Below are 10,880 nucleotides of genomic sequence, written 5' to 3'. Positions count from 1 at the left end.
AAGAAGTTAAAGCGTGAGAGGAGGAGAGGGAGGAAGGGGTTTAGTTTAGTTTTCGCTTGACCCTTGACCGCTCGAGGGTTTGGGTTCGATTCCGGGGGGCCAGAAAGTTTGTTAGCAGATTGATTGCGGTAGCTGGGTTACGGGGCTCACTCAGCCTCGTGAGAAATGAAGTAAGCTAGTGTAAATGAAGCTCTGATTCTTCGGCTTACGTATGTCATGGTTAGGACGTAATCCCCCGAGAGTTTTAATCTCTTACGTCTTGTTTATTACGTCCCTAATTAGTGCAAGCAAAGTGATGGTGAGATATATAAGAAAAGTTCACGGGTGTTTTCCCCAAAGGGTTACGCGGATAGACATCACTGTTTCTCGTTCTGATCTCACAATAAGTAACCAATCATCATGATACACAATAGTGACCGATAAAAGAGAGTTCGATTAGTCAGCTCCCATGGCGTGAGTGGTCACTGCGGCTGCCTTGCACGCGGAAGACCCGGGTGTGATTCCCGCGGCGGGGTCAAGAAATTTGGTGTATCATGCAAATGATTGATTCCGTTGACTGGCCGTTACGGGGCTCACTCAGGCCTCGTGAGGAAAAATGGAGTAGCTATGTAATATAAATGCGCATAGCGACCAGGTGCCAGGCATGGTAGGTAATTGTGGAGCTGGATTATTGCGGGATATGGGGGGGGGGGGAGGGGAACCTCGAACACTTTTGAAAGTTAAGAAGGGAACCGCAACGAAAAAAGTCTGGCCACCCCTGTGATATAGTAACACAAAGAAAAGACATTTATTTATTTATTTATTTTATTAAAAGAAGTTCGATTACATCTACGAGTGTTTAGCCTAATCTTTTTTTTTTTCTTACTTTCTTTTCAAGAGGTTTGATAGAGGGAACTGTAACAAGGTCTTCGTCCCGAAAGCGAAGAGAGAAGGAAGACGGGATAGGAGATAGCCAGCCATTTCGGGAACGAACATTATCCGTTCAGAATAAAGTCCGCACCGGGCGGAATCGAACCAGCGGCCTAGAGCCTAATATTAGGTAGGTACTATAATCACAGAAACCTCTTCTGGTTATACCTATCAAAATTTATATTAAGGTAATTAAATCATCTCAACTTTTTGATAAGCCTGTACGGCTTACATAGCGATTTCTACAAATTTGATGCTTGATTTTAGATTAATTAAACTTAATAAACAACAACAATTCCCTGAACTTTTGATTTCGCGCTCCTTAATACACCATAGGACCCTATTGTGGTTATACCTACCTAAATTTGCAATTAATTAATTAAATCATATCAACTTTTTGATAAGCCGTACAAAACATGATCAGCGATAGTAATTTCTACAATTTTTTTGATTGAATATATTAATTAATAAGAACTTAGGTATGTTAACTTAACAAACAACAACAATTCCCTGAACTTGCGATTTCGCCGAATGATTCTCGGATGTGAATCATGAAATGGGATCATTTTGAAGTCGACCTTAACACTTTAAGCGCCACGTCAATCGTCAGCCTGCCCCCGCTTTTGGGGGATTTTTTTGGTCCCTCGCAAAAGTCAAAGATGAAAATGGTTAAATTTTAGTTTAGGTAGGTACGTTTATTGAATTTAACGTTGTATGAAGGTACTTAGTAACTACCTACCTATAGTTGGTAAGATAAAAGTGTATTTTAGGTAATTTACAGACACGAAATGTTGTAGCCTCTTCGCGCCGGAATGTCCTCGTGCGAGGACATTGGCTTGGACATATAGGATATAGGTACCTCGCGCTGAAGCAGAATTTCAGTTTTAAAGTAGTATGTACAAAACCAAAATTTTCCTTAAGGATATACTACTACCGAGTGTTTGTCCTCTAGCGAGGACATATACGACTACAAAAAAAGCTGAAAACAGGCTAGGCACGTATATCCAGGCAGGAAAAGGTTGTTCATCCACATTATTCGTTAGAATCATCGACGGAAACACAATGAATGCACCAGTCGTTGAATCCCCATGGATCACTGAAGTTAAGCAACGTTGCGCGTGGTAGGTATCCGGATGGGTTACCGCGGGTCTGCGTAATCACGAGTTCCTGGCTTTTCTCGGATCCACGACGTGTAAGGATGGAGGTCGTTCGTAGCCGAATGGATAGCTTGGTGGGTAAAGCCCCCATACAAGATAATCATCAGTGGCGTAGTTATTTAGGTCGGGCATTGACTCGAAATACCGACCAAGGTACGGAGGTTGTTGCGATACAAAAGTATTATGTATTTGGGTAGGTAGTAGGTACCTACCTATCTAATTTTACGGCATAGCACAATACTCCACGTCAATCGTCAGCCTGACAATATCATCGTCAGAAATTTCATCTTCTTTGGGCACTCTAGTGTCTCTTAACACATCAAGATAGTAGAGTTTAAAAAGCCGAAAAACCTTGAAACTCTGTTTCGTGTTAATACAGGCCGGGCGGCGATTCGATCTCTTGGCGTTCTCGCGCCTCCCGGCATGCTTGATTTGATGGTATGTAGTACCTATTCAATACGACCTTGAACTTTACTACCTATTAGAGGACTCAGAACAAGTAGGTATATATATACTGAAGAAATGGATACCTAACAGGTAACAGGTATTGTAAGAGTGTACCTACGAAAAAACCAAGCTTTTGATTAAGTAGAATGAATGAATGACTAGGTCTACATAGGTAAAGTAAACGTGTTAGTTAGAGTAGGTATGTAACGCACTAACGCAATGTATATAACTACCCCAATGGTAGTTATATACAGGTACTATTAATACCTCACGATGCTAGTGGGGAAAACCCCAGAGAACTGTCTACTTCACATGACCCAGGTTTAATAGGTACTGAGAATATTATAAATTATGAGTGTATAAAAAATCAAATAATAATAATAATAATAAATACATATTGCCAGCCTAGTTAGCTTGGAGGGTAGCGCGTCTGTTTTGTAAGCGCTAGGTCGCGGGTTCGATTCCCGCCCCCGGCAGATTTTATCCTAAACAGATAAGGTTCGTTATTGGAAAGGCTGGTGGCTTTCTCCTATCGGGACGATAAGATTTTAGCAGTTACAATTCCGCCTATCAAACCTAAAAAATAAACAAATAAAATAATAATAAGAGGCAAATGGGATTCCAAGACAAACGGCCCTATATCCATCCAATCCCAAGATTCCCAAGGTAAGCGGGATTGGCTGGATGAACGGCGCTGCATGTCAGGGGTGGTTGGTACTCAGGTACTTAGGTTAATAGAACAATACTAACTACCTACATGCACTCGATTAACCTCATCGTATCAAAAGTCCTAAATGTAGGACATCGGCCATGAAAAGTTCTTGGGCACGACGGGATTAATGGAGTTCCTAGTGTTAGGTGGTAGAAAATGCTTCAGGCATGTACCCTTACCTGGCCAAGAAAGTGTCTATTAATCACGTGTAACAAAAGTTGGGCAATGGACCGGAAGGTAATGCGTGCATTAACAGCGCTCGGGGCAGTCTCATAATGAATGAATGGGATATGATTAATACTCCGGTGTGATCTTGGGGAAATACGCTCGCACGCAGACATTGGTCTGAGAGGTACATGCAAATCGGAAGTGTTTTCCTCAGAGATATTGGAAATTCCGGATGTCATCGCTTCGCACTTTCGATTAATACTCCGGTGTGATCTTGGGGAAATACGCTCGCACGCAGACATTGGTCTGAGAGGTACATGCAAATCGGAAGTGTTTTCCTCGGAGATATTGGAAATTCCGGATGTCATCGCTTCGCACTTTCTAGGTATACACACATTACACGGCTAGCCTACAGGGGCTTGGATTAGGTCTGGTTTACCTCCTTCGTTTTCCTCGACTAACGTGGAAATCTTATATACATTTGAATTTCTAACTTGGTTAGTCTTGATCTTGATGTTTGATTATTACGGGGAGCGCTGGAGGGGGACGAGGATTAGGTATGTAGCAGGAGATAATCGTAATGCTCAAACATGAGGTCCCGTTTTAAAATTCATCACTTACCACATATATTCATTTTTATTTATTACCTAAATTTTACTATAAGATATCATGATGTACAAAGGTGTGTCTAAACAAAGCCGACCGGGCGTCGATCGACGAGGTGAATTTATGGTGTCGAGGCAGTGTGGACGGTTCAGTCGACATCGGTCGACTATGTGTGGACACACCTTAAGGGCACTTTTTTAACAGCCTGGTTCAAGACACGCGAAAGACGTTTAACTACTATCCAAAGCCATGTAATTGTATTTATTAGACCATTATTTTCGCCTAAAATCAGTATTCTGCCCCACTGTCTATCGAGAGACGCCGGGGCCCCATTTACACAGGTATTTATGGCAGGTAGGAAAAAAGTGGAAATTCACTGAGATCAATTTGTGCATGAGGTAATAGCAATTTTATTTTGCGCTAATTGGAGAGACCTTGGGCAGCACATGGCCCAAGTAACGCGGTGGCCATCCTCACATGTTATCGTAGGATTTGCCTACAACTCCATCAACAACAGTCGAGCCTATTCATATTCAACCTTCTTCTCCTTTTATTATTACAGTCATCATCATCATCATCATCATCATCAATTCATCATCATTATTATTATTAATTTTTTTCGAAGTTTTTTACAACCACCCTATCCGAAACAATTTGGAATTTGGAGGATAAATGATAGAAAATTGAAGATGAAAATCCATTGTTTTCCAAACCTGCTGGTTTTAACACACCCAATTACACAAACTTTATGAAGACATGTAGAATAACACTGACTGTATAATTTTCCAAACCTGCTGGTTTTAACACACCCAATTACACAAACTTTATGAAGACATGTAGAATAACACTGACTGTATAGCTGTACTGCTGTACTGCAAATCTCGTAGGTAGTATGGAATCTGTAATTCTGTACCCAAGAAATTTATTATGTCCAAAGTAAAATGATTTCTCTTGCGTTAGTTTCCAAGAATGGTTGATTAAAATTATGGGAATTTTATAAATGCGTCACAGAAGAGCATCGAAAAAAATACATATATGTATATAAAATGGAATAAATTAAATTATGATGGACTCGATATTATTTACCTAGAGACCAATTAATACACTTTTTTTGACATTGTCCTTGAGATCATAAAATACCTACGCTACACGCTAACTCTTCACTTTTAACTTGTCTTATCTGAATATTATACAAAGTATAAAGTATGCCTGATTGCCTGCTAGAGTATAGGATTGTTTACTCGATATAATAATACTTCTTGGTATTGTAAATTCTTTTAAATCCATGCCTATCCAAGAACGGAACAGTTTGGTAAGAAAATTTCCGCCCTGGTCGGGATTCGAACACAGGACATCCGGGTTGAGACTCTATGGCCTCTATGCTCTTGACCACTCGGGATCTCAGGAAGGAGGAGGGAGTATACTGTTTAGTAGGGCAAATATGGAGAATAGAGAGTACAGGTGAGTATATTATAAAAATACTTATTCATACTGCTTGAAAAGGACGAAAGAGTCCCTTTACATCAGAAGTAGGCTACTACTACTACTATTATTGTGGTCAAATTCTCAAACAATGTTGAGGATAAAATTCCATCCTCGGCTGGGATTGAACACACACCCTCCTGATTACCAGGCGAGCGTCTTGACTACTACACCACCGAGGCAGGACAATATTATGATGAAGAGTAAACTAGAATATATACCTGTCACTACACCAGTACAAGGCACAAGGGTTGAGGTTCTCTAGTGAAAATATTGTAGGCATAATACTAGGGAATACCTGACTTCTTACGGCGGCCATTTATTTATACGACAAAAACCCAACAGATCGGTAACTTTTGATCCGGTTAGTAATTTGCACATTTATTTTCGTTACCGGGAAAATTCTTGGCGCGCGATTTCCCAGGTGGATTTTCTAGAGATCATCACAATCGTGACGACAAGTTATTGAATCCCCGTGACGTAACTATTTTTTCCCAAGCGACTCACCGATGACCAGGCCCATCAGCGTATCTATTTTTGCATCAATTGTATCTTACGAGCAGGTATCTAATGGAATAATAACATAGTTTCATATAGGATACATAATACGAATAAAGTTATGTACAAGCTACTTAACTATCGAGCCAAGTATATATATGTTGGTTAACCCATTCGAATTCTTTTTACAACGCCTAGAAGAGTTCCTTCCAATTGTACATTATTCAATTTACTAACATTTTTGGGTGTCATATATCATATTCACAGTGAAGAGAAGTCACAAGTGCTCAATTCCTTTCAATTATAGGTACCTACATTATTCAATTTAATAAATAACCAATTTTAACGTCAAAGTCTCAAGTGCATATATATTTGAATTTTGAGTGAGCATTTCTAAAGCTTGAGTTTCATCTCAAGTAGGCATTCGAGTTATTTGACCAAGTTGTCAAATACTCCGGAAGCCGTTCATATCCGGAAATGAAGAGGAAGACTTCAGATAGGGAGGAGTGGAGAGCTATCAACCAATCACAAGATTGAATAAGATGATAATAAAAAGTCATCGTACTCATCATGTAATGTTCACTTTACTGTCGAATAAAACACATTCTTGATATTCCTTATTTCAAATTCCATCCGGAATCGGGACTCAAGCACACACATGGGTTAACTCTGTTGAATATCCTCTTCAGGCTATTGGATCCAGTCATACTCGATGCATCGACTAGTCTTTGGTATTCTGGGATTTCTGAGTATCATATTTGAGTCATTCGATGTATATCCATGTCCAGTGTCTGTAATAATTCTTGCTTGGATCCAGTCATACTCGATGCATCGACTAGTCTTTGGTATTCTGGGATTTCTGAGTATCATATTTGAGTCATTCGATGTATATCCATGAATCCATGTCCAGTGTCTGTAATAATTCTTGCTCGTAAAGTGTGACGCCTGTTTTGGAATCTGCTAGTTTGAGTCAAAGCTGTAAGCTGTGAGACAAAATCTTGACAAGTTTTAGTCAGAGGTTGAACGGCAAATGAGGTCCGTAAGTTGGCGCATTATCGTCCCTTGAGGGTAACTTTGTCCACCCTCATTTTCCAAATTTCATTATTTTTTACTTTCTATTTTAAATATGGGAGAAAATTGCTCTCAAAGAACAATGGTGCGACTACGAAGTTATTATGCCTGTATATATGCCCGATCCATTTGTGTCTTCTTTGTTCTAATATATTCCAGATCTGTCTCTTCTCGTTTTAAATATGGGATAATATTGCTCTCAAAGAACAATGGTGTCCATAGCCTCGTATGTATATCATTTTTTCTTGACGTCAACAAAGTCGAATGTGTATTTAGAAACAGAGGAAACGAAGGTGAACAAAGTTGCCCTCAAGGGACAGTGTAACTTAAGGCAGCTGGGAATGCCCATCAGTGACAGTACAACAATCTGCAATACCGTATTGCAGTTTCAGTTTGGGGTATTTTATCAGTAGGGTATTTACTTCTATTGAAATAATTGTGCCTTACACGTTACATTATTTAGAAACAGAGGAAACGAAGGTGAACAAAGTTGCCCTCAAGGGACAGTGTAACTTAAGGCAGCTGGGAATGCCCATCAGTGACAGTATAATAAACTGCAATACCGTATTGCAGTTTCAGTTTGGGGTATTTTATCAGTAGGGTATTTACTTCTATTGACATAATTGTGCCTTACACGTTACATTACCTCACTCACGCTCAGCGGTCTGCAGGCTGGTAATCCCCTTTTAACACGAAAGGAGACGGAGAACAGCGAGAGAAGCATACCTTGATGTGAGCATTCACTTTAATTTTCGGGTCCACACTGGTATCCTCGACCAGCTGAGTCAAATCTTCAATTGCTTTCGTACTTTGAGACGTGAAAATATACACCGTAGCACGGAGCAGTCTGGCGAGGGCTTTCGTGTGATTGGAGGAAGTGGATTCGATCTCTTCTGTACAATGCCTGATGGCAGTCAAGTAGTCTTCATGTTCGAACGCCCGCTTTGCTTTCGACAGCAAGTCCAATCTGAAACATTGGGACTTTTTTTACTCTATTTTTATCTTTAGTCTGGAGAGACATCCAATCTGAATTTTGAAACATTAGGCATAGCCGTGTTTTATTGTGTGACTTTTTTTAATCATACGAAATGTCTGAGGTCCAAACTAGTCCAAAGAGAAATTTCGCCATCAGGTCCAAACTAGTCCAAAGAGAAATTTCGTATGACTAAAAAAAAGTCACATAATAAAATACAGCTCTTTTTTAGTTTATCAAATATCGCGTATGCATGCACCTGTCGAAAAGCCTTGTTGAGAGACACGGCATACCGTGTGTACTAAGCTTTAAGTTTTGTCCACACATTGTCGAGCGGCCGTCGATTCACAATAATAAATTCACATCGGTCGACGGCTGTCGACCATAATATGTGGACACCTTTAGAAGTAACTTATTAGTATGTTAAGGCGGTCTTTTCTTGATCCCTTGTGTGTCGCGTCCATTTTTGTTTAGCATTAACTTACTCGTGGCTCTCATTGGTGTCCCCATTGGTCAATTCAACCCCATTGGATAGTCCATCCGGCTGCAGAATGGGATCATTGGGAAAGGACTTCAGGTAGGTCTATAGGGTCTAACTGGGGGGTGTCGTCTGTTCTCCTTCTTCTATCCTGCATAGCATTCCTGATGAACTTGGTGCTGTGGCCATTCTGTTTTAATTCTTTTTCCAACTCTTTCAGCTCTTTCTTTCGGTCTTCTTCTTTCATGCAAAGTCTGTGTATGCGAAACGTACAACACCGAACAGTAAGGTACGTGCCAACTTTAAGTCCCATAAAAAGTACAAGTTAAGTGTGAGTGTTGGCAAACCAAAAATGTCATTTAATCCGTGTTGGTTATAGGTACATAATGGCAGGGGGTAAAATACGAAGAAAAATCGGAAATTAAGTATAAAATAAAAGGAACATTACAATTAGTTAAAATAAAAAAAATGAAAATCAATTAAAAACATTAAAATTAGTTAAAAACATCTTTATTCAAGGTAAGATAACAAAACAAAAGTGACAATTTTCCACAAGTGACTGGAAACATCCAAAGTCCAAAAGTGGTGTACCGGGGGTGGGGGATGCTCCAAATTTCCTGAGTCTGGAAAGGGAAAAATGAATTTCGAGGGGGGCCCTGTGTTCAACAGATAAAGGACCTTTGCTGGGTCAACTGGGTTTCTTTAGGCCTCGTTGTAACCCTTCATCTGAGGGAAGTTTTTAGTTGACCGAATTACTAGATCTCTATAATATCGTTTTATGCTGATGATGTGGTCATGTACGCCAGACAAGCTAGAGGACGCGGGTGAAACTCAGCCGCGGCGTGAAAACTTATCCTCATTTATTTGACAGCTCGATCAAAGTAATCCACATTACTGCGAATTTGATACATATGATTGTTTCGAAAAGTACAATTTAGGTAAAGCGGTGGGGAAACCCAAAACAGGAGACTAAATATATTAACCAATATAAATATACAACTACTTAGAACTAAAACTATCACATTCGTCATTCTAAATATTACAATGACGATAATGAAACATGCTAAATGAATTTGAAATTTTGAATAATTTTCTGCACAATGGTCAGGTAGGTCTTGATAAATTGCTTGCTTGGTTTGAAGAAACTCCTCTTGCTGATTTCTTCCTTGGCATGCTGAGCACCTGAATCACAAAAATACAATAGATATATTTTTTTTTTTAACAAATTCACAGCTAAAGCTGTAGTTTTATTTTTACAAAAATATTCTAACAAGTAATAAGCAAACAAAATTACAAAAAAAGTTAAAACTCTGTATCTACACTAGATATAGATAAGGGTAAAAATGATGAATAAAGTTTGCCCCGGGCAGGAATCGAACCCGCGACCTAGCGCTAATGCATACGCGCAACCTTTCTAGCCGACACACAAGCAACTATGGAGCTAGAGATGTGATGGAACAGATCGATTTTTACGAAAGAGGTTATCGTGTGTAGTGGGCTTGAAATGAAAAGAGGGGAAGTTGTAGCACCCGTTGCTCACTTCTCACACAATAACAAACGCGATTGTCGGCAAAAGCAAAGGCAAGGGATGCAGGGAAAAAGGAGACCTCCACACTTTGTTGTTCATAAGATGATTGTACCCGGTGATAGAGAACGCGTGGAGCAGAGCTTGAAAGAGTTCCGCAACTTTGTGGACACCCATTCCAACGTGGTGGAGGCGTGCACACTGTTTGCCCAGGTTCGTACCCAGGAAGGCGAGATTTTCTTTCTTCCCCTTGCCTTTGATTATTATTAGTATCATCATTATTATTATTATTATTATTATCAACTTCTACACAACAATAAATCATATACTGTCGGAATAATCAAAATCTGGCCAAGATTCAACCAGAATCCTCAGGCCAGGTTTCTTCTTGCTTCTAGTAGATATGTTCTTCCCCAGGATTTGGGCATTTCCGCATAGAGCAATATCTTGAATCTTGGAAAGTGATATATCGTTCTCATTTATACTCACGAATGTGAGTGCAACTCGAAATAGTTGACTGAACAAATCCTGAAAGTACCTCTCTCTCTATTCGTAAGTTTCAATAGAAATAATATTGATGAAACAAAAATAATTTCAGGTGCTAGTGGATCAGGAAGATTTCGACGGAGCTGAGGAATATTTCAATCGTTCCATCAGGGTAGATCCGGAAAACGCGTCCCTGTATGTGCACCGAGCCATGCTTATGCTACAGGCCAGGGGAAATGTCGACGAAGCTATCAAACTGATAGAGAAAGCCATCTCCATTGATAAGTCGTGTATGTTTGCCTATGAAACGCTGGGAACGATTGAAGTGCAAAGGTAAGAAAAGATCCGGGATTAAAAATAAAAAAAAC

General features: G+C 39.8%; 1 protein-coding gene across 1 annotated transcript; it reads left to right on the top strand.

The window, feature by feature from the left end:
* The first annotated feature begins 10,111 nt into the window (after window positions 1-10,111).
* LOC103524780 (mitochondrial import receptor subunit TOM70-like) lies at window positions 10,112-10,873 on the top strand. Its single transcript, XM_008489813.2, has 2 exons — window positions 10,112-10,239; window positions 10,625-10,873. The coding sequence occupies exons 1-2, from the start codon at window positions 10,132-10,134 to the stop codon at window positions 10,847-10,849; spliced, it is 333 nt and encodes a 110-aa protein (XP_008488035.1). The 5' UTR covers window positions 10,112-10,131; the 3' UTR covers window positions 10,850-10,873.
* Window positions 10,874-10,880: the final 7 nt, after the last annotated feature.

Source organism: Diaphorina citri, unplaced genomic scaffold, assembly GCF_000475195.1.
Source record: "Diaphorina citri unplaced genomic scaffold, Diaci psyllid genome assembly version 1.1 scaffold119, whole genome shotgun sequence".
In the NCBI taxonomy this organism is placed as follows: Eukaryota; Metazoa; Arthropoda; class Insecta; order Hemiptera; family Psyllidae; genus Diaphorina; species Diaphorina citri.
This window is presented reverse-complemented; position numbering and strand designations above follow the sequence as displayed.